The 23563-nt window shown below is 47.5% G+C and overlaps 1 protein-coding gene and 1 pseudogene across 3 annotated transcripts in view; one reads left to right on the plus strand and one right to left on the minus strand.

Moving 5' to 3' along the window:
* Positions 1–330: 330 nt before the first annotated feature.
* Positions 331–23563, plus strand: part of FAAH (fatty acid amide hydrolase) — a 28666-nt gene continuing 5433 nt past the window's right edge. The window contains exons 1-9 of one of the 3 annotated variants that reach the window (XM_064281910.1): positions 331–525; positions 8417–8530; positions 17824–17961; positions 18218–18351; positions 18433–18639; positions 18885–18925; positions 19149–19273; positions 20882–21007; positions 21484–21581. In XM_064281910.1, coding sequence (XP_064137980.1) covers positions 331–525; positions 8417–8530; positions 17824–17961; positions 18218–18351; positions 18433–18639; positions 18885–18925; positions 19149–19273; positions 20882–21007; positions 21484–21581 — 1178 coding nt within the window. Of the gene's footprint in view, positions 526–8416; positions 8531–15776; positions 16772–17823; positions 17962–18217; positions 18640–18884; positions 18926–19148; positions 19274–20881; positions 21008–21483; positions 21582–23563 lie in introns of those variants that run through there. The other 2 variants (XM_064281912.1, XM_064281911.1) reach the window with 2 other exon arrangements.
* LOC104846366 (heterogeneous nuclear ribonucleoprotein A1-like) lies at positions 8355–10356 on the minus strand (annotated as a pseudogene).

Consider the following 23563-nt stretch of genomic DNA (forward strand, 5'->3'; position numbering starts at 1 on the left):
CGCGGAGCTGCTGCCATGCTTGTGCTTCCGAGTGGGTGCCGTTCCCCACCCCTCCGCTTGGCCTGGCCCAGTGCTGGCAATAAGCCGGGAGAGCGCCCTGCCTGGCGGCGGGGCTTGACCCTGACCGTTGCGCGCCTAGAGCCTGGGCCCGCTGCCCGGCAACCGCGCGCTCCCCCGCGGGCCTGCGGCGGCACCGCCCTGCTCCCGCCCCTCCGCGGAGGCGAACGCGCCATCCGGAAGGATCCAGGCCGGGTTTTGCGGCGGGACGGTCTGGCCGCGCGTGCTGATTTTTTATCTGTAGTCCTCGAGGGCGGTCTGCGGCCGGAGATCATGGTGCTGGACCAACTGTGGGCCGCGCTGTCTGGCGCCTCCGGGGCGGCCCTGGCCTGCTGCTTGGTGGCCGCGGCCATGGCCTTGCGCTGGTCGGGACGCCGGACGGCGCGGGTCGCGGCGGCTAGGGCGCGACAGCGGCAGCAGGCAGCCCTGGAGACCATGGACAAGGCGGTGCAGCGCTTCCGGCTCCAGGTGACCGCTGGGGTGGGGGGCACAGAGTGGAGGGGCCCCCAGCAGCGCTTTCAGCCACCCAGACGCTCGGAGGGGCAGGTGGGCGGGCAGTGCAGGTGTGTAACTTTCCGGAGCCCCTACTCGCCCTCATGCATTCCCCACTCTTTCCGAGCCAGGTGGGGCCCGGAGGAGGAAAGGAAAGGAAACGGCAGGGCAGGTTGTGCAAGGGCATCGCCGCACTGGGTCACCGAGGAGCCTTGTTCGGTGCCAAAGAATCTCTAGATCACTGACTTAGAACGCTAAAACGAAGCGTGATAACCAATAGGGTTCTAGGGTTTAGGACTTCGGAATCCCCGAGTGATGGCCTGGGGAGTCCTGAGACCTTGGAGTTGATTCATTGATTTGTGCAGGAGGATCCTTGGAGGGAGCGAGAAAGGGAAAGGGAAAGGGAATTGCCCTAGTTCCTGCCGCCCGCTCGAGCTCTCGTGTTACTCCTGGCAGGCCCGCTCCACGAGCAGGTTTAGTTCTATCCTTCTCTGGGTGATCTGGAAACAAGCTTTTCTTCTTTCTGCACTGCTTCTCGGCTTAGAGTGGGGAGGCGGAGAGTGCGACGTACAGAGAAGAGGGGGCTTTCCAGTACAGGTGTATGAAACACTAGACCCATTTAGAAGCCAAAATGCTGAATTCTGGGAGATGTTCTTATATGCTGAGGAGGGAAAGACTTGCCGTGAATATTCATGGCGGTTCATGTTTAATAAGATTTGGCTCTGACATGTGGGAAGGCATTTCTGGTGATGGGGACAGTAGAAGTCAGAAGGGTGTGCCTAGGTTGGGGGGGGGTCACAAAAAATTGCATTTTGCACCTGCTCCGTTGTAGCAAGCGATTTTTGAGTTGGGGCAGAGCTGAAACTGGAACCTAGGAGCCCAGTGAGACTATCTCCTCACACCCCAACCTCACTCCACTGGAGAACAGCCCCCCTCCCCGAACATCACCACCACCACCAAACAAACCCATTGCCTCTGTCCTCGTGAAGTCAGTCATTGGACCAACACTATAATTCGATATTTTAAATAAATACAGTATATTGAAGGAATGAACAACGGGAGAGCATGAGTTCAGTTTGGCTGCAACGGTGTGTTCTGGCTTACAGGCAAAACAGATGTTTAACAAGTAGAGTGGGTACAGAGGGCAACTTCACATTAAAGTAATGATAGGAAAGGAGGTGGGATTTACAAGAATGGCGGTTAACTGTGAAACTTTTTTATATCAGTTTCTAGTCTAACACAAATCTCAGACTTGATACATTTTAACTAAGGCAAAATTTCTTCAATGAAAATATGAACAATTTTGACATGAAAGTTTAGTGATATGGAAGTTACTGGTATAATTGCAGCTGGGCCAACTTACTTGGAATCTTTGGATACAGAACTGACCATTAGTTAGGAAAATGTAAATAAACTGTGCTTATTTAGCTTAGAGAAAAGAGATAATGCTTAGGTGCTTACGGGGGAACTTCTTCAAGGTAGTTAAAACTACATGTTTAACTATAGGCTGTAATTTATTTTAGCAACTCAATGAAGCTTTTTCTAAGGCCATTTGTAGGAACACCCTTAACATAACAAACACGACTTTAGCAGAAGCCTAGTGATTATCAGGGGTGTAGAAGTAAAATCCTCAGTTTAATTTCTGAATGGATTGCTTAATTTTAGATCTGAAATCTCCCCAGTTAGACCTACTGACACCTCAATATTGAGAAGTTCCTCATACCACCGTAGCGACCCTGAAGGACAGAGTAAAAGTGGTTAAGTGCTATGGCTGCTCACCAAAAGGTCAGCCGTTCAAATCCACCAGGCGCCCCTTGGAAACTCTATGGAGCAGTTCCTGTCGGGTCACTATGAGTCGGAATCGATTTGATGGCAATGGATCATAGGGTTTCTAAGGCTGTAAATCTGCATGGAAGCAGGCCGCCACATCTTTCTCCCATGGAGCGGCTGGTGAGTTTGAACTGCTGACGTTTTGGTTAACAGCCAAACGCTTAACCACTGTGCCACCAGGGCTTATGTGGAGAAGAGCAGGAAAGAGATATTAGGAAGGGAGACTGGGGCCTTGGATGCCAGGCCCAGGGTGTGGCCTTGTATGCAGTGAGGTTTTGGCTGGATGTAATTGTATGTTTACTCCACACACCATCCCTGGGCCAGAATATGTCACATTATTTATTTATTGAAATCAAATATACCTGGTTCCAACCTTCACTCATCAAGCTGGCTGAGAAGTCCATCATTAGTCAGTTTTTAGGGCTTCCTCCTCCCTGATGGGGAGGGCCCTAGTGTTCAATTCAAATTGGCAACTTCTATTTGAGTACAGGTTTTTCATAGTCTAGCCCTCCTTCTCTGACTGGGCTTCAGAGGTGCGTTTCTCAGGCTGCTCCCAAGGCCCGAGCTTTGGATCCCGCCCAGTATCCACAGAAGTGGAGCCAGCTGATTCTGCCAGCTCCCAGAGCTGGGTGGGGAGAGGTGGGGGCAGGTGCAGGAATGGGCCCAGGGCTCCTGTCCATAGAAATTCCCCCTTAATCTCAAGGAATCTACTCAGCTGGCAGGGGTGTGGGGTTGTAGAAGAGTGGATCTCCCCCCACTTAACTCCAAGCACTGGCATCTACACGTTTTCCCTCTGGAGCAATCACCTCTCATTATTTTTAAGAACCGAATTCTCCAGGACAGAAGTTTTGGCTCTGAAATGTAAAAAGCTGTTCACGCACCCTGGGTTAGAGGAGCCGGACCTCAGAACACTGAAGCTTTGCTGTTCCAGGAGGGGAAGTGAGAAATTATCTTTCGGCTTTCAATGACTGTGGAGAAAAAAGAGAGAGCTATTCGAAGTGTCTCTGTGGTTTTGCACTATCAACAAAAGGGGTGGGTCTTGATGACAGTAGCTTTTCAGGTGGGTCATAGGGTGGGGATTTAACTGAACTCAGCCCCAGCCTGGAGAATAGCTCCTTTTTTATTCCTGTCACCAAGGCAGCCTCTGCTAGGCTTGGCAGTCCTAGGACAAGGGGAAGGTGGGTTCTGAGGCTGCTTCAGCAGTCTTTCTTCTGGGGCTCACCCAGCCCTGAACGGCAAAGGACGTCTAAGTAAGCATGGACCCCAGCAGGCCCTGGGAGCATACAGCAGCTAGTAGTATAGCTCCTGCCTGGTAGATTCCTGACAAAGCTTACAAGATAGCTCGTATCTTCCAAGGCATTGTCAGAGGAGCCTGGAAACCTAGACTTATCACAAAATGGTTCACCTCTTGTTAAATTCTAGAGCAGCTCTAGAGAAAGGTGTTTCTGTTAACTCTCTGCTGACCATGTGGAGCTTAACAGTAACAACCTTTTGCCCATTTTTTCCTACCCTGCCCTCTTTTTTTCCATTAAAAAAAAATTGAGGTGAAATTCCCATAACAAAATTAACCATTTTAAAGTGACATTTAGGGCATTCATAAGGTTGTACAATCACCACCTCCATTTAGTTGCAAAATATTTTCATCATCACAAAAGGAAACCCAGTATCCATTAAGCAGTTACTCTCCATTCCTCCCTGGCAACCACTAATCTGCTTTCTGTCTGTATGGATTTTACCTTTTCTAGATTTTTTATATAAATGGAATCACACAGTATGTGATTTTTTGTGTCTGGCTTTTTTCACTTAATGTTTTTGAGGTTCATCTGCATTGTAGTATGTCTCAGTACTTCATTCCTTTTTGTGGTTGAGTAACATTCCATTGTAGTGTGGATAAACCACAGTGTGTTTATCCGTTCATCTATTGTTGGACATTTGGGTTGTTTTCACCTTTCAACTACTGTGGATAGTGCGGCAACGAACACTGACATATAGGTATCTGCCTGAGTCACTGCTTTCAGTTCTTTTGGGTGTGTGTGTACCTAAGAGTGAAATCGCTGGGTTATGTGGTAATTCTATGTTTAACTTTTTGAGAAACTGCCACACTGTTTACCTCAGCAGCCAAGCCACATTTCATTCCCACCAGCGATGTACAAAGGTTCCAGTTACCCCACATCCATTGTTATTTTCCTTTTTTTTTAGTTACAGCCACCAGACACCTAGTAGGTATCTGAATGAATTTTGATTCCCTTACTAGATGGAGGAGAGGGAACAGTTTTAATAGAATGCTGTGGCTGGGGCAACATCCCATTTGCACATGTGATTCTACCCCATAAATGCCTTTATTCTACAGTTTTTAAAACCCATTTGTCAAAATCCTACTGGTCTTACAAATTCCACTTTCTTCAAGTGGATCTGACCTGTGGTCTGTCGTCTGGCCTTCTCCAGGCCTACTTTGAACTTTAAACAACTCAGTAGAATTGTTTAATTATGGTTTAAAATTCAAAATTAAATGATTTTAAAATTAAATGATTTGATACTATCACTTGATTATTGTTGGTTTTTGTTGAGACCAGGAGGCCTGGTGGTACAAGTGGTGAAGTGCTTGGCTGCTACCGAAAGATTCAAACCTGCCAGCGGCTCCAGGAGAGAGATGTAGCAGTCAGCTTCAGTAAAGATTACAGCCTTGGACATCCTATGGGGCAGCTCTGTTCTGTCCTTTAGGGTGGCTCTGAGTCGGAATCAGCTTGACAGCAACAGGTGTTTTGGGTTTATTGTTGAGACCAGCATTAGTAGCTTACATTATCAAACGGATAATGCTTGAAATAGAGCAAAAGTGATTAAAAAACCACGCGGGAAAAGAAAAAAGATTTGGAGGATAATCTCAGAGACTAGAAATTAGAACAATAAGTGGTTCAAAAGGAGAAAAAGAAATAGAGGAGGAGCTATGACAAAACGATGGGTATAGCATTCCTCTCTTGAAAATTATGTATACAGTGTGGCCACACAGCTCCTCTATGTTAGTTTGAAGTTATCTGTGATATGATGAGGTCTCCCGGAGGCCTGCTGGCACAGTGGTTAAGAGCTTGGCTGCTAACCAAAAGGTCAGCAGTTTGAGTCCACCAGCTGCTCCTTGGAAACCCTATGGGGCAGTTCTACTCTGTCCTGTAGGGTCACTGTGAGTTGGAATCGACTTGGCGGCAATGGATTTTTTTTTCCCCGGAGGCTCAGACTTGTGAAAGAGAAAATGTCTCAGCAGCCTGATACTAGTTAAAAATAGCTGTTAGCAACTGTCTCATCAACTGTCAACATAGAAGAACATAGGAGAATTAAAATTTGTGCAGAGGAGGTGGAGGAGAGCTTGTCGATGGCTTCTAGCTGATGTGTACAGGGACTTTGTGGGCACTTTGTGGCAAGATGGGAGAGATGGTGGTGACCAGACAGTCTGTGGTGATTTTCTCAGGGTGCTGGGCTCTCTGGCGATTTTTACCTTTTTCCTTAGAGTTTTAGGCTTTTTTTTTTTTTGGCTTGTTTTTTACAATGAATGCATATTTATATAATCAGAAATAAAAAGCAGTTTTACTATTTTCTTTAAGAGATGGGAAAGGCAAGGTGTAAGACTTCGTGAAAAAAAATAGTAATGTGGATTTTTCATAAACTTTTTTTTTGTTTGTTTCATCAGAAATAGTTAACAGTGATTTCCTTTTCAGAAGAGGGACTGGACAGGGTGGACAGGGGTAGGGAAGTGTCCACTTTTTGTTCTGTATACCTTTTTAAAAAAATGTCAACAGGGATTATCTGGTGTATGGAGGAAAGGATTATGGTCCTATTTTTTGCCTTCTTTATAGCTTCCTGCATCATAAAAAAAAGTCTCATGTAAGTGTTACGTTAGTTTCAAAAATTCAGGGAAAGGACGGATTGTTCCTGACATGGAGGACGAGGGGTATAAGGGCTGTGTGGTGGGGGTGTGTGGCGAAGAGCACTCAGTTCTGGGGTGTGGTAGGTGTGAGTGGGCGTTGGGGGTTGCAGAGGAGTTTGGCAGGATCACTGTCTGGCAGGGTCTCCTGGCACATACTCCGGAGCTTGTCGTATGAGGTGGGGGGCTTTAAGGGGAGAGGCAAGGCCTGATTGGGCTTTGTACTATCTGGCCCTAGCAGGAATCAGAGGAGCAAGGCTTGGGACAGGGCTGCCAATTAGGTGGCCCCTGTGTGACCCAGGGGAGGAAGGATGAGCCCCAGTGAGGGTCTTGGTAGAGGGGATGGAGAGGTAGCCATTGTCTGGGATAGTAGGGGGCTTGGTGATTGGTTGTGGGTGGGAGGAAGTGGGAGTGGGAGGAGTCCAGGATGACTCTTCTGTTTTCTCACTACTGCACCTGAGTGAGGGAGCATAGAGGAGGAAGAGGAGGAGGGGGAGGAGCTGGTGGGAAGTCAGGAAGGTGATGAGCCCAAGAGAGGAGCACAGAGGGGTGGCTAGGACTCAGGAATAGACCATTGAGCTGGTTGAGCTCAGTTTGGTGAGTAGATGGAGGATGGAGGCCAAGGGATAGGTGGAGAGCCTGGAAATGAGGACGTATCTGAGGGAGTGGGGAGGACTTCTCCCAGCATCAGAGAGGGAAGAAGAGGAACCTCAGACTCTCTCCATGTCTGGCTCCTTCTCATCCTTCAAATTGCAGCTGAAAAGTCGCCCACCCCATCTAAGTTAGTCCTGTTTCTTCCATTACAACACTCTGTTTTTTTGCTTTCTCACACTTACCATGACCTGTCATTTTTTGTTAACTTGTTTATTTCCTTGAAAGTAGGGACCTTGTCTGTCTTGGTCAGCACTAGGTTAATAGCCCCTAGCATAGTGCTTAGCACATAGTAGGTACTCAGAACATGTTTGTTGACTGACTAAATAAGTGAATGATGGAAGTAGCAGCCAGAGAGGCACGAGGAAAACCAGGAGAGCGTAGTATCAGGAGGAATTTGAAGAGGGTCAGTGTGTGCTCTCAGTACCTTTGAATGCCTCCGTGAGAGTCAAGTATCTGTTGGATTTGGCAACAAGGAGGCCCCTAGTGACCACAACAAGAGCAGGTGAGGGTGGGGGTGACTCAGACCTCTTCCTTCAGCTGTAATTGATCCAGTACCCCTGAGTAGGAAGCAGGTGGGAGTTTGCAGGTTGGGTTCTGCAGGTAGGAGCTGACCCCAGAGACTCTGGAAACCCTTGGGGCCAGTCAGGTCTCTGCTCAAATGCCCCTCCTCCCTCAGAGCTCTCCCTGACAACCCTCTACCCGTGCACCTAGTCCCAACACCTTGTTTTATTTTCTTAAAGTTACATCTCACTATCTAAAATTCTTGTTTGTAACTCTGCACCCCATGTAAGCTCCCCCAAAGTATGGACATGCCTTTTTGTTTACCGTTGTACCTTTATGTCTAATATGATGCTTGGTACAGAGTAGGTACCTAATACTGATCGATCTGTGGAGTGAATGAAGGAATCCTCCCTTTCAGATGTGGCCTCCAGCTATAACTCCAGCCACCCAGGGATTGGGTCATCTTAAGTTTTCACCCTCCCCTGGAGTTGAGTAGTCAGATGCAGGTGGACAGCCAGTGGGCAGCCTATGCTGGGTGGGCAGAGTACCTTGGTTTATCTGATGGTCCTAGGCAAGGCACTTCCCCTCTCGGAGCCTCAGTTTCTTTATCTGCACAATGGGAATGGTAATAAAACTTATTCAAAACATGGTGCCTGGCACGTAGCAGACAGCCAGGGATGGTGGCTATTTGTAATTATTTAATAATCAGCTGGCCAACACTGGACACCCCCTCCAGGAGGCTTCTGGAGGAGATATCTCTGCATTGTCCAGGGATGGCAAAAGCCTGTCCAGGCTGGGTCATGTTCAGGTGCCGGAGCTGTGGGTGGCTATGTCTGTCCTGGGTTGGCATGTAACAGTGAGCACGTGCTTGGGCACATGTAGGACTAAGGGGTATGGGTCACACATGTCTGCTTGGCCACATGGGGTCTGTGTGGAGTGGGGGACTGATCCAAGTGTGTCCCCCCCCAGAACCCTGACCTGGACTCAGAGGCGCTGCTGGCCCTGCCGCTGCCACAACTTGTGCAGAAGTTACGAAGTGGGGAGCTTTCCCCTGATGCAGTGCTCTTTACCTATGTGAGAAAGGTAAGGTCAGCCCAAGCCAGCTGCTGATCCTCCCTGCCCACTCCTCCTCAGCTTACTTCACAGGCTGTGGGAAAAACCTGGCCTGGAGTCGGTCCTGCTGAGGGCCTGTGGGAACCACAGTGCCAGGGGCTGCCAGGGCGGGATGGAGCCAGAGCTGATAAGCCTGCCTCTGTATGTGTGTGTGTGTGTGAGAGGGAGAGAGACTGACTGTGACACAGAGCACGTGGTCTTAGCCAGAAACCTGGCTTTTAGACCAGACTTCCCTCTTCTTCCTGTCCTAACTCCATCCCTAGCCAAGTTGGTCTGTTTGCTTCTTAAATCTCTCGCCATTCAGTCCCCTTGCCTCTGTTCCCCTTCACCCACTTGGTACCCCAAGGCCAGCTCTCTTCATGACCAAGCACCAGCCTTCTGGGCAGATGCTCTCTCAGATCCCCTATTCCTCTAGCTGAGAGCCCACCAGCAGGCCTGGCTCTGCTACCCCTCCTCTTTCTCTAGCATTATCTCTGGCCATGCCCTCCTGGAACTTGGGGCACAACAGCTCAGCTGCTGGTGGCTCCCTGGTGCCCAGGGCTTGCCATGCTCTGTGCTGGCTTGGGTGGGGCTCCCTCTGCCTAGAAGGCTTTTCCCCCTCTTTTTTATTTTTTTTATTGTGCTTTAAGTGAAAGTTTATAGTTCAAGTTAGTTTCTCATACAAAAATTTATACACACCTTGTTATGTGACCCTAGTTGCTCTCCCTATAATGTGACAGCACACTCCTCCTTTCCACCCCGGGATTTCCCGTGTCCATTCAACCAGCTCCTGTCCCTTTTTGTATTTTCATGTTGCCCCCGGACAGGGGCTGCCCATTTAGTCTCATGTATCTGCTTGAGCTAAGAAGCACTCTCTTCATGAGTATCATTTTATATCTTATAGTCGAGTCTAATCTTTGTCTGAAGAGTTGGCTTCGGGAATAGTTTCAGTCCTAGACTAACGGAGAGTCCAGGGGCTGTGTCTTCTGGGATCCCTCCATTCTCACAGTCAGACCATTAAGTCTGGTCTCTTTACTAGGATTTGAGTTCTGCACCCCACTTTTCTCCTGCTCCATCAGGGACTCTCTTTTCCTGTAGCTTCCCTGTCCTCCTCTCCTGCTAAGCTTTGTTTTCTGGCAGTCATTAAAGCCTTCTGCCGCTGCCATAACTACAGCTTCTGCCTGAACCACTATAGCTACCTTGGTTTCATGGTTTGGCAAAGTATTGACCTCCACTACCATAAGGGCCAGAGCTTCTGCCTCCAAAGTTTTCTGCCTTCATGGGTCCAAAATTTGAAGATTGATTGTTGTAATTGCCAAAATCATTGTAGGTTCTGCCACCTCCAAAATTGCTTCCATCATTACCAAATCCATTATAACCATCCCCACTGCCTCCATACCCACCACCACCACGGCTGCCATCAAAGCCACCGTGCCAACTGAAGTTTCCTTCTCGACCAAAGTTGTCATTCCCACCAAAACCACCTCCACGGCCACCACCAAAGTTTCCAGAACCACTTCGACCCCTTTGGCTGGATGGAGCACTGGCCATCTCTTGCTTTGACAGGGCTTTTTTTACTTCACAGTTGTGGCCATTCACAGTATGGCATAGAATGACAATCTTATCTATGGAGTCATGGTCATCAAAAGTAACAAAAGCAAAGCCCTTCTTCTTGCCATTGCCTCGGTCTGTCATGATTCCAATCACTTCAGTTTTCCCATACTGCTCAAAATAATCTCTTAGATGATGTTCTTCAGTGTCTTCTTTAATGCCACCAACAAAGATCTTTTTCACAGTTAAGTGGGCACCTGGTCTTTGAGACCAGTCTTCTCATGAGCTAGCCCTCTTTGGTTCCATAACTCTTTTATCTACCATGTGTGGCCTTGCATTCGTGGCTGCATCCGCCTCCTTTACAGTAGAATAAGTGATGAACCCAAAGCCTCTAGAACTCTTGGTGTTTGGATCTGTCATTACCATACAGTCCATGAGCGTCCCCCATTGCTCTAAATGGCTCCTCAGGCTCTCATCTGTTGTTTCAAAGCTCAAACCTCTGATGAAGAGTTTGTTTCTGCAGCTGTTTGGGCTCTTTAGGAGAGTCTGACTTAGACAGGACGGCAGTGATAAGAGAGTCCTTAACGATACTTCCTCGGCAGTGTCCACAAGCAGAAAGAAGTAACCTAGCACACTTATCTCAGTATTTTATCTTCTTGGGGGTTATTGTAAATGGTATTGATCTGGTGATTTTTTCTTTGATGACCTTTTTGTTGGTGTAGAGGAATCCAATTGATTTTTGTATGTTTATCTTGTACCCTAATAGTTCGCTGAAATCTTCTAATAGTTCTAGTAGTTTTCTTGTGGATTCTTTGGGGTTTTCTGTGTATAAGATCATATCATCTGCAAATAGAGATATTTTTACTTCTTCCTTACCAATTTGGATGCCTTTTATTTCTTTTTCTAGTCTAACTGCTCTGGCTAGGACCTCAAGCACAATGTTGAATAAGAGTAGTGATAAAGGGCTTCTTTGTCTGGTTCCTGTTCTCAAGGGGAATGCTTTCAGAATCTCTCCATTTAGGATGATGTTGGCTGTTGGCTTTGTATAAATGCACTTTATTATGTTGAGGAATTTCTCTTCTATTACTATTTTGCTGAGAGTTTTTTTTATCATGAGTGGGTCTTGAACTTTGTCAAATGCCTTTTCTGCATCCGTTGATAAGATCATGTGGTTCTTGTCTTTTATTTATGTGATGGATTACATTGATTGTTTTTCTAACGTTAAACCATCCCTGCATAACTGGTATGAATCCCACTTGATCATGGTGAATTATTTTTTTGATATGTTGTTGAATTCTATTGGCTAGAATTTTCTTGAGGATTTTTGTGTCTACGTTCATGAGGGATATATGTCTGTAATTTTCTTTTTTTGTGGTATCTTTACCTGGTTTTGGTATCAGGGGTATGCTGGCTTCAGAGAATGAGTTTGGGAGTATTCCATCCTTTTCTATGCTCTGAAATACCTTTAGTAGTAGTGGTGTTAAATCTTATTTGAAAGTTTGGTAGGATTTTCCAGTGAAACCATCAGGGCCTGGGCTTTTTTTTTCTTGTGAGTCTTTTAATTACGTTTTCAATCTCTTCTTTTGTTATAGGTTTATTTAGTTATTCTACCTCTGTTTGTGTTAGTTTAGGTAGGTAGTGTGTTTCTAGAAGTTTGTCCATTTCCTCTAGTGTTTTAAATTGGTTAGAGTACAATTTTTCACAGTATTCTGTTATGATTCTTTTAATTTCAGTTGGGTCTGTTGTGATATCACCCATCTCATTTCTTATTTGGGTTATTTGCTTCCTCTCCTGTTTTTCTTTTGTCAGTTTGGCCTGTGGTTTATTGATTTTGTTGATCTTTTCAAAGAATCGGCTTTAGGGCTTGTTAACTCTTTCAATTGTTTTTCTATTTTCTATTTCATGTAATTCTGCTCTAATTTTTATTATTTGCTTTTTTCTGGTGCCTGAGGGCTTCTCTTGCTGCTCTCTTTCTATTTGTTTGAGTTGTAGGGTTAATACTTTGAATTTGGCCCTTTCTTCTTTTTGGATGTGTGCATTTATTGCTATAAATTAACCTCTGAGCATTGCTTTTGCTGTGTCCCAAAGGTTCTGGTAGGATGTGTTTTCATTTGCATTTGATTCTGTGAGTTTCTTTATTCTGTCCTTAATTTCTTCCATAACCCAGTCATTTATGAGCAAGGTGTTCAGTTTCCAGGTGTTTGATTTTTTTTTTTCCCTTGCTTCTTCTGTTATTGATTTCTACTTTTATGGCTTTACGGTCAGAAAAGATGCTTTGTAATATTTCGATGCTTTGGATTTTGTTAAGGCTTGCTTTACGGCCTAATATTTGGTCTATTCTGGAGAATGTTCCATGTGCTTTGGAAAAGGAAGTATATTGGCTGCTGTTGGGTGAAGTGTTCTATATATGTCTATGAGATCAAGTTGGTTGATTGTGGCATTTAGATCTTCCATGTTTTTATTGAGCTTCTTTCTAGTTGTTCTGTCCTTCACTGGAAGTGGTGTGTTGAAGCCTCCTACTATTATTGTGGAGCTGTCTTTCTCTTTTTTCAATGCTGTTAGAGTTTGTTTTATGTATTTTGGAGCCCTGTTGGTGGGTGTGTAAATATTTATTATAGTTATGTCCTCCTGGTGTATTGACCCTTTAATCATCATGTAGTGTCCTTCCTTATCCTTTGTAGTGGATTTTACTTTAAAGTCTATTTTGTTAGAGATTAATATTGCCACTCTTGCTCTTTTTTGATTGCTGTTTCCTTAATATATTTTTTCAATCCTTTGAGTTTTAGTTTGTGTCTTTAAGTCTAAGATGTGTCTCTTGTAGGCAGCATATAGATGGATTGCTTTTTTTTTTTTTAAACCTTCTGCCTCTCTCTCTCTCTTTATTGGTGTATTTAGTCCATTTACATTCAGTTTAATTATTGATAAGTATTTTTTTTTTTTATGAGTTTAGTGCTGTCATTTTGATGTCTTTTTTTGTGTGTCGTTGACAGTTTCTTTGTTCCACTTTTCTGTGCTGAGTCATTTTTCTTTATGTATTTTCTTTTCATCTTTTTCATTGCTGTTGATTTTGTATTTGGTGAGTCTCCATGTTTTTCTTCTTTCTTATTTTGGTGTGTAGCACTGTTAGTTTCTTTTGTGGTTATCTTAATATTTACCCCTATTTTTCTAAATTTAAAACAATCTTTTATTTCTTTATATTGCCTTGACTTCCTCTCCATATGAAAGATCTTTGACTACATTTTTTAGTCCCTCTTTTTTGTTTTAATGTCATCTTTTACATATTGACATCACTGTTTCCCTATTTTCAGCGTTTTAGTTTTGATTTATTTTTGTGACTTCCCTGTGTGGGTTTATATCTGGTTGCTCTGTTCTGCGTCCTAGTCTTGGGTTGTTATCTGATGTTATTGGTTTTCTACCTGGAGGACTCCCTTTAGTATTTCTTGTAATTTTGGTTTAGTTTTTGCAAATTCCCTAAACTTATGTTTATCTGGAAATGCCCTAATTTTGCCATCATATTTGAGAGACAGTTTTGGTGGATATGTAATTCTTGGCTGGCAATTTTTTTTTCTTTCAAGTTATTATATATGTCATCTCATTGCCTTCTTGCCTGCATGGTTTCTGCTGAGTAGTCCGAGCTTATTCTTATTGCCTCTCCTTTGTAGGTTACTTCTGGCCACTCTTAAAATTCTCTCTTTATCTTAGGTTTTGGCATATTTGATTATAGTATACCTTGGTGACTTTCTTTTGAGATCTGCCTTGTGTGGGGTTGGGTGAGCACCTTGGATAGATATCTTCTCATCTTTCACAATATCAGGGAAGTTTTCTTGCAACAAATCTTCAACATTTCCCACTCCCCCCGCCCCAATTCTGGTACTCAAATCAATCGTAGGTTGTTTCTCTTGATAGAGTCCCACATAATTCTCAAGGTTTCTTCATTTTTTTAAATTCTTTTATGTGATTTTTCCCCAAATAAGTTTGTGTCAAGTGGTTTATCTTCAGTCTTACTAATGACTTTCATTGCCTCAATTCTGCTCCTGTGACTTTCTGTTGAGTTGTCTAATTCTGAAATTTTATTATTAGCCCTCTGGATTTCTGTTTCTCTGTGGATTCTTACAGCCTGTTAAATTTGTCATTGTACTCTTCTATAATCTTCTGAAGTTCCTCTCTTGCTTTGTCTGTCTGTTTGTTGGCTTGTTCTGCATTTTGCCTGATCTCCTTTCTGATTTCTTGAAGATTTCTATATATTAATCTTTTGTATTCTACCACTGGTAATTTGAGGAAGTTCTCTTCCTCTGGAAGATTTCTTGATTCTTTGTTTTGGGAGCTTGCTGAAGCCATCGTGGTCTACCTATTTATGTGATTTGATATTGACTGTTGTCTCTGAGCCATCAATAAGTTATGATATTTACTTATTTTATGTTTGCTTGCTGTCTCCTAGATTCTTGTTTTGTTTTGATGTGCACAAATAGGCTGCTTGAGTGATCTAGTTTGATAATTGGTGCCTTTGAAGCTCTAAAGTCCTGTCACCAGGTGGTTAGATTTGTTATTAGGTATGCGAACCCAGGAATTTCTTGTATGGATTCAGCTCAGGTGTCCAGATAGTCGGTCACCAAGTATGTGGTGTAGGCTCTTACCTACAGTCCTAGACCTGCAGGGGTGATTGGAGTAGGCGCAGGAATCTGGCTGCAGTAAGAGGTCACGCACTGAGCAAGGCAGGGGGCTGATGGTTGCCCCTGAGTGTCTGGGAGGAAAGCGTATCCCTGTGCCCTAGAGTGCATAGGTGGGTGGGTTTTGCAGCTGGACTGTGGGCACCCAGTGTTGTTGGCTGTAAGGACTAAGAGGCACCACTTATTCTTAGACCCCTTTTGCAGGTGTCCAGGTGGTATGGGTGGAGCCACCAGCCCTCAGGCCCCTGATGTAGGTAGATGAGGACCCTGCTTAATGGGCAGAGCGGAGTCAAATGTCACGAACCTGACACTGCACCATATAGCTGATACAGTGAAGTTAGGCTTCAGGTATATATCCTGTTGTACTGTGCTAATGAGGGCCTAAAAAACCAAAACCAAACCCAGTGCTGTTGAGTCGATTCCGACTCATAGTGACCCTATAGGACAGAGTAGAACTGCCCTGCAGAGTTTCCAAGGAGCGCCTGGCAGATTCAAATTGCCGACCCTTTGGTTAACAGCTGTAGCACTTAACCACTAAGCCACCAGGGTTTCCAGTGAGGGCCTATACTGTTGAAATGGGCCCATACAGGTCTATGCAGGGGTGAAAGGCATTCAGAGTCTGTGGACCCCTTATGCCTGTGCCTAGGCAAAGGAACTGTACCTGCCCTGAGTTCCTGGCTAAGGGGAGCTGGCAGATTATTTTTTTCCTGTTTGTTAATTTCTTCCCTCTCTCAGGCTGGGAGAATGGCTCAGGGCACATGACAGCCCCTAGTTCTGACCCAGGGGAAGTGGCATTTGCTGAAGCCAGTCCAGGAACCTGGTGCATAGTGGGGAGGAAGCAGGCAAATGTGAGAGAGGTTCTTCCCAAATGGGGTGTTTTTTATCTGCATGATAGTTTAGATGCGTGTACTTTTCTTTTGCTTATTGAGGGCCACTTGTTGCTGGTTCTGGAGGGTTAAGCAGACTCTCCACCACTCAGTCTCTCCAGATGTGCAAAACGCATCCCAAGCGCCACTGCTTGCCTCACTGCACTCGTCAGCCAATCCGACCTGCAGGTTGCTGGTTCCTGCAGGGTCCGGTCTGGCAACTCCTTGCTGCTTCTGAACCATCTGTCCCTCCGCTGCCACTCAGTCTGTTCTTCAATTTTGCCTTTGATGTTCAGGGCTCATAGATTGTCATATATAATCGATTCACTTGTTTTGTTTTTTTCCAGTCTTTGTTGTAAGACAGACCACTGGAAGCATCTGACTACTCCGCCATTTTGGCCTCACCTCTCTCTTCCCCCTCTTTTTTGCCCTGCTCAGTGACACAGGCTCCTGGATGAGTCTTTAGGGCTCAAAGCAGGAGTTGCCTCTTCCGGGAAGTCTTCCGTGACCCTCTCCCCATCCCAGCCTGAGTTAGAGTTTCCTCTTCAGTGGTTTCTTTCTAACAGCACATTTCTCATCACAATATAAAACCACCTCTTTCCCATATCAAGTGTAGGCTGCCTGTGGACAGAGCTTGTCTTAGTTGTCTTTGCCCCTTAGTGCTGAACACAGTGTCTTCCACATAGTAAGTACTCAAGAAATAGTTTTGAAATGAATGAAAGAACAAATAAATGAATGTGAATGAGTTGTGCTTTGTGAGTGTGGACTTTGCGTATGATCTCTTGAAAGGAAGTGTGTGACATCAAGTTTGAGCATTGAGCAAACGAACATGAGTGTGTGATTGTGTCAGGGTGACTGGGTGTGTGTATGGAAGTGATGTAAGTGACTACAGCTGAGAGTGGGTGAAAGGGAGGGAGGGGGTGGCTGACTGTGGAGAAAGATTGGGAAACCCTGGGCTGGGTGATACTGAAGGGAAGGACACAGTCTCAGCAGATGATGTTGCCTCTTCCCGAACAACGTCCTTGAAAAGGTTCCTGCCCTTCCTAGTCATGGACAAGAGAGCTTCTGGTTACGGGCTGGCCTCCTCTCTCCCTGCCTTGGAAACCCTGGTGGCATAGTGGTTAAGAGCTATGGCTGCTAACCAAAAGGTGAGCAGTTCGAATCAGTTGCTCCTTGGAAACTCTATGGGGCAGTTCTTCTCTGTCCGATAGGGTAGCCATGAGTCAGGAATGGACTCTACTGCAATGGGTTTTGGGTTCTTCCTGCCTTGGGTAGCCTGGGGGCAGATTTCAGGAGCCTCTGCCCCCACCCATTTCCTTCTGGTGTTTCACAGGAGTGAACTGGAGTATTTACTAAGAGTGGCATCAGTCTCCACCCTGGTCTTCCCTCTCCTAGGGTCCTGTTGGGAAACCCTGGTGCATAGTGGTTAAGAGTTCAGCTGCTAACTAAAAGGTTGGCAGTTTGAATCCACCAGTCACTCCTTGGAAACCCTATTGGAGCAGTTCTACTCTGTCCTGTAGGGTCACCTATGAGTTGGAATCAACTGGATGGCAGTGGGTTTAGGGCCCTGTTGAAGGTGAGTTGAGGGCTCTGGAAAGACCCCATGCCAGATATCCCACCGTTATTGCACCATTCCTTTAGTCAAGCTCTTCCCCCTTTACCACAACCAGTGTCTGTCCTCCGTGTGGTTTGGTTATCAGACTCCAGAGTTCCTGGAAGAGAGGAGGCTTAACTGGACAGGTGTAGGACAGGTTTGGGGCGAGGAGAGAGCGCTGGGTTCCAGGAGGTTGAGTCTGGGTTCTAGCCCTGCTCTGCACTGGCTCCCAGTGTGTTCTGCGAAAGGGGTCTACCTCTGTCTGGATCCTGTCTGCCTCCCAGGGGCAGAGACGTGACGTGGTGGGAGGGGGGCGGTGTGGCCAAGAACCTTCGTCCTCCCTGTTCCTCCCTTGCTAGGAGGCATCTGAGGCCAGAACCTTGCACCCTGAGTGTTCTGGCCATACTCACTCTCCTTGTCTTAGAGTAGAAGGCCGGAGACAGCCAAGGTGAGGCTAGGACCAGATGTTCCCAGCGAGGTGGGTGCTGGGCCCCAGGTCATCCTCTTTGTCCCTGGCTCTGGGACATATTGCTGGCTAACTTCTCCTGAGCATAACCAAGGACCAGCCTCACCCTGCCTTGTGTCCATTCCCCCTCCCCACCCCAGGCCTGGGAAGTGAACAAAGAGACCAACTGTGTGACCGCCTACCTGGCTGGCTGTGAGACTCAGCTGACTTCGGCAGGCCCAAGGAAGGGTCTGCTCTATGGTGTCCCTGTAAGCCTCAAGGAGTGTTTTAGCTACAAGGTACACTCTGTTTCCTAGAAAGCCTCAGTATTAGGCTCCCACTCTCTACCCCACCCCCCACCCCATCCCTGCCTACCAGCTCTGTGACCTGGGTCACCCTGGGCCCTCAAGGAATATTAGGTTCAGAGGTCTTGAGAAGGGTCCACAGATCCACCTTGTCTTGGCCCTTGTGGTGGTGGTTAGGGGTGGGCCTGGGCTGCTGACAGGCTCCTGACTCCTTGGTCATGTCCTTCTTGGTGTCTGTCCCTCTTGCTAGGGCCAGGACTCAACACTGGGCTTGAGCCTGAACCAGGGGGTGCCGGCGGAGTACGACAGCGTGGTGGTACAGGTGCTGAAGCTGCAGGGTGCTGTGCCCTTCGTGCATACCAATGTGCCCCAGTCCATGTTCAGGTTGGATGTCAAGGGTGTGGGATATGGGCTGGGGCACCAGTGCCAGCATGACATGGAAGCAACCTGTTCCTTTTCCCCCAGCTATGACTGCAGCAACCCCCTCTTTGGCCAGACCACCAACCCATGGAATTCTTCCAAGAGTCCAGGTGGCTCCTCGGGGGGTGAAGGGGCCCTCATTGGGGCTGGGGGCTCCCTCCTGGGCTTAGGCACCGATATTGGTGGCAGCATCCGCTTCCCCTCTGCCTTCTGTGGCATCTGTGGACTCAAGCCAACTGGGAATCGCCTCAGGTATGGTGTAGGTAGTAGGGAGGGAGCTTCTGGGTACCTAGTTGTATGACCCTGGCCTAGCTTCCAACCTCTCTGGGCTCAGGGCAGGGATTCACTCACAGGGCTTTGCTGAGAGGGAGTGTCACAGCACCATTGGCCCTGGTTCCTAGTTTCCAAAATGGCCAGAGCTCTGAGCTGCTGTTTGGGTGTGGGGATGGGCAGAGGGTGGCCGTTTCCTGCTCCCACATCTTGTGTTTCTTATCCAGCAAGAGTGGCCTGAAGAGCTGTGTCTGTGGACAGGTGGCAGGTGAGGTCTGCATTTCCTTCTGCCCTGGAGAAGAGTGGGGTCTACCTGATCCACCTCTGCCCCTGCTTCTCCTGTGGACAGTGTCTGGCCACCAGACCACTCTAGGTCTGAGTCTCTGCCTCCTTGTCTCTGCTCACATCCTTGCTTGGACCCAGCCCCAGAGCCCACTGGGCCTGGGTGATCCTTGTTCCCTCCCTTCTCCCCTCCCCTCCCTGCTCCACAGTACAGCTCTCAGTTGGCCCCATGGCCCGGGATGTGGAGAGCCTGGCGTTGTGCTTGCGAGCCCTGCTGAGTGAGGACATGTTCCGCTTGGACCCCACCGTGCCCCCCATACCCTTCAGGGAGGAGGTGAGCAGGAGAGGTTGTGGGTATGGGGGTGGATTTGGTTATTGGAACCGAGACACAGCCCCCAGGCCCTGTGGGCAGGCCTGAAGCCAGGCTCAGCTGCTATTCTGCAGATGGCCACCAGATGGAGCGTTTGCCTGCATTTGGAAACCCTCAGACTTTGAAACAGCTTAGCTCCTTGGCAGAGGAAAGGCACCACCCACCTGCCCCTAGTCTTTGCTGCTGGCGCTGAGAAATGGATGTCACGAAACTTCCCAGTTCAAAAACTCCTTTTGAGGGAGAATTGTAGCTTGGCTGTGTTTGACCTTCAGTAAATAGGACCCTTTCTTACATGATTCATGTTCAAATACCCAGCATGCAGTATGATGCTTGGCAAGTAGTAGATTGAGTGAGTGAAGGATAGTTAAGAGGGGAGGTGCCTCCTTCCCTGAGAAGTCTTGTCTCTGTGGGCAGCATTAAATGCCGACACCCCAAAATATCACCTAAGCAACCTGTGGCTCAAACAGAGCTGAGTTTATCTGATCCACAAGTAAAGGAGAGCCCTGTCTCCACGGAGCGTACGCTTTAGAGGGGAGGACAAACTTGGGATATTTATCGAGATTTTGAGGTCTGGTTTAAGGCAGGTCTTTTAATATGAGGGTGTGGTTAGGATTGGGTAAGAGTCATATAGTTTAGGATTGATGGACACTGTCAGGGGAAGATTTTGAGTTGAGGGATTCAAAGAGTCTTGAGTATAAACTATCATTTGATGCTTCTTGTAGAAGAGTTGATGAGCCTTTCAGGAATAACAGTAAAGTTATTCATTGAGCAGGAGTGTCCAGGAGTAAAGTTGGGTTGACGAAGACAGTGGAATAGAGAGCCATGTTAGTATAGACGGTAAGCTGTATAATGCCATTTCTTGGCAGTCTGGCATTTCTCTTGCCAGTATAGACGTCTCGCCCTCACCGCAGCTGAAGTCGCCTTGGGAGGTCTGAGTGTCCCTGGACAGGAGAGTGGGCCTTGGCATTCCTTGGGAGTAGGGCAAGAGGGCAAGTCTGGACTGGGTAGGTAAGTGCCCTCTCCCCAGCAGAGAGGGATGTTCTGTCTGAACCCAGTGGTTCAGACAGTTGTAGCCAGGAGCCCCTTCTGCAAGGGAGGAGAGAATGAGAGAAGGTCCCTGCCTAGGAGTCTGGGACAGTTTGTCGTGGGAGCTGAGACTCTCGTTCTTGAAACAGGCAGAGAGAGCTTTGGCTCAGGAGCCCCGATGCCTGGGTTCTAGACCCAGTGTTGTCACTCTGCATTGGGTTGCCTTGGGCAAGTCCCAGCCCCACTGTGGGCCTCAGCCTTACTAACTAGACCTCAAGCCTCAGGTTTTTCATATGACCAGTGGGAAACCTTATCTTTGCCCTGCCCACTTGCTCAATCGTTGTCAAGGTGTTTTGTGAAAGGGTCAAATGCAGAAGGCGTGGCCTTGCCGGGGATCAGAGTTTTCAGGGCAGACAGCACCAGGAGCCATCAGGCTGTAGCCTCACAGCTGTGCCTGCGGTGGAGAGGTGTTTCTCAGATCTGTGGGGGCCCTGCCTGGGGTTGCCCTCTCCTCACCTGACCCTGACTGGTATGTTTTGCCCCTAGGTCTATACAAGCTCTCAGCCCCTGCGCATAGGGTACTATGAGACTGACAACTATACCATGCCTACCCCAGCCATGAAGCGGGCTGTGCTGGAGACCAAGGAGCGCCTTGAGACAGCTGGCCACACGGTATAGCTGCGGGAGCTAGGAAGTCTTGGTACCCTCCCATCCTAATTGTTCTGTGGTTGAGGATGGGAACTGGGTCCCCATGGGGCCAGTATATAGAGGGTTGACCAGGAGTACTGGGGGGAGTGATCGATGGTGAACTTGAGACCAGTGCTGGGTAACATTTGAGTGCTGTGTTTAAAGGACCTTGTTCACCACAAGCAGGTGCATAGCTGTCTAGAGGTTTCTGGGGCCCTGAGATAGTGGGTTTTGGTCTATTCATCTGAGTTAACTTTATATGTGGCTCCAGACATCTCTCATGATGTGCATTTGACAGGGAGTTTTCATGAGTCAATAAAACTACTTTTTTTTGGCTCCACTGAGAATTACCTTATGGGTAGAGTTGGTTCAATCTGTCCTCAGGGCCACGTGGGCAGCATGGAGTTCATGGGGGCCAAGAGTGCTAGTTCTGGGGGCCTTACACCCCTTAATCCTTGTAGCTGGTTCACTTCCGGCCAAGTGACATACCCCATGCCCTGGAGACCCTGTCAACAGGTGGGCTGTTCAGTGATGGTGGCCACCGCTTCCTGCAGAACTTGTGAGTGACATAGGGCTTCGGGGCTCCTGGTGGGATCAGGAGATGGGCAGGGAGGGCAGTTGGGCACTCTGACCCCCAGGATGGACCAGTCTGCGGGGAGATTGGGTGAGTCTCAGCTGAGCATGAAGAAGATTTGAGCATTCTCAGCAGGGGACTTGCAGTCCCTGAGATTGTCAGTGTTGAGCGTGAGGATACCTTGCTGGGGGGCTTTGGAGAGGTGCCAGTCCAGGGGAGGCTGGACTGAGCATCCATGGCCTGGCCCTGAGCTGGCCTTGTTGTGAAGGTGAAGGTGGGCAGGGGAGTCACCTATCTGGTTGGGAACGATTGAGGGACAAGGGGCAGGATCAAGGCAGGAGGGGAGGGGTTCCTGCCCATCATGGCTGTGATTCCAGGCTCTGCCTGACTTGAGACAAGTCTTTCCATTTTGAACAGGACCTCAGGTTTCTCTTCTGTAAAGTGGTTGGTTTGGAGCAGACCAACTTAAGGGACTGTATTAGTCATCTAGTGCTGCAATAACAGAAATACCACAAGGGGATGGCTTTAACGAACAGAAATTTATTCTTTCACAGTCTAGGAAGGTAGAAGTCTGAATTCAGGGTGCCACCTCCTGGGGAAGGCTTTCTCTCTCTGTTGGCTCTGGGTCCTTGTCATAAATCTTCCCCTGGTCTAGGAGCTTCTCAGTGCAGGGACCCTGGGTCCAAAGGATGGGCTCTGCTTCTGGCACTTTGTTCTTGGTGATATGAGGTTCCCCTCCTCTCTGCTCACTTGTCTCTTTTATATCCCAAAAGAGATTAACTCAAGATACAACCTAATCCTGTAGATTGTGTTTTACCTCATTAACATAATGCCTCTAATCCTGCCTCATTAACATCATGGAGATTAGGATTTACAACACAGTATAATTACATCAGATCATAAAATGGAGGATAACCACACAATACTGGGAATCATGGCCTAGCCAGGTTGACACACGTTTTTGGGGGACACAATTCAATCCATAATATACTGCCCTTTGACCTCACAAAATTCATGTAAAATACATTCACCCTATCATATCATCCTAAAAGTCTTAAATCAACTCTAAATGCAAATTCCAACCTAGGCTAAAATTTTTCTTCATCTGTGAAATCTAGAGTACAAGTTATCTGCTTCCAAAATACAATGGTGGAACAGGCACGAGGTAGACATTTCCATTATTAATGGGAGAAATTGGAGGGAAAGAAGGGGTAACAGACACCAAGCAAGTCAGTAGAACACATTACATTAGCTCTCAAGGCTCAAAAAAATCTGTTCTCTGAAGCCATTTAGGCGATGGTCCTGCCCTCCAGACTATGGCTGTTGGCCATACTCTTTGGGTTCTGGGTGGAGGCCCCTCAGCCCTGGGCTTCAGCTCTGCCTTCCAGGCCCACTGCGTCAGCAACTCTGCTCCCTTGGCTTTGGGTGGGCCACTCTCCTAGTCTATCTGAGTGACAGCCCTATCCCCTCGGCCCCAGCAGTCCTGTTCTTCTGCCCCTTGGGTATGGCAGCACTGCCCCCTCAGCTTTGGGCAGTGGATCTGACCTCATGCCACTGGCACTTGTGAAAGGCAGCCCCATACTCTGGAACCAAGTTGGTGAAGATCTGACTCTTTGAAACCTAGGAGGCCATGGCCCTATACTTTAAGACCAAGCAGGCTGTGGTTCTGCCATTTGAGACTCTATGGGTCATGGCCATACCCTTTGAGACAGAGGCAGCTCTGCTTCCTGTGCTTCTTGTCTCTTCAGCTTCCACTTCGGGTTCCTTGACCTCTCAGCCCCTTGGGCCCATGAGCCTTTTGGGCCAGCCCAGCAGCTGCCCTGCTCAGGCAAGTATTACAAAGCTCTTTAGCTCCACTGATAAGTGCCTGGAGGCACCCACTCTGCTAGTAAACCTTGGCTGGAAGGCACACAGCTCTCTCGCTCCATGGGTTGGCAAGCCTAGCTCCACCAGTAAGTGCCCGGAGG

This window comes from Loxodonta africana, chromosome 3 (genome assembly GCF_030014295.1).
Source record: "Loxodonta africana isolate mLoxAfr1 chromosome 3, mLoxAfr1.hap2, whole genome shotgun sequence".
NCBI lineage: Eukaryota > Metazoa > Chordata > Mammalia > Proboscidea > Elephantidae > Loxodonta > Loxodonta africana.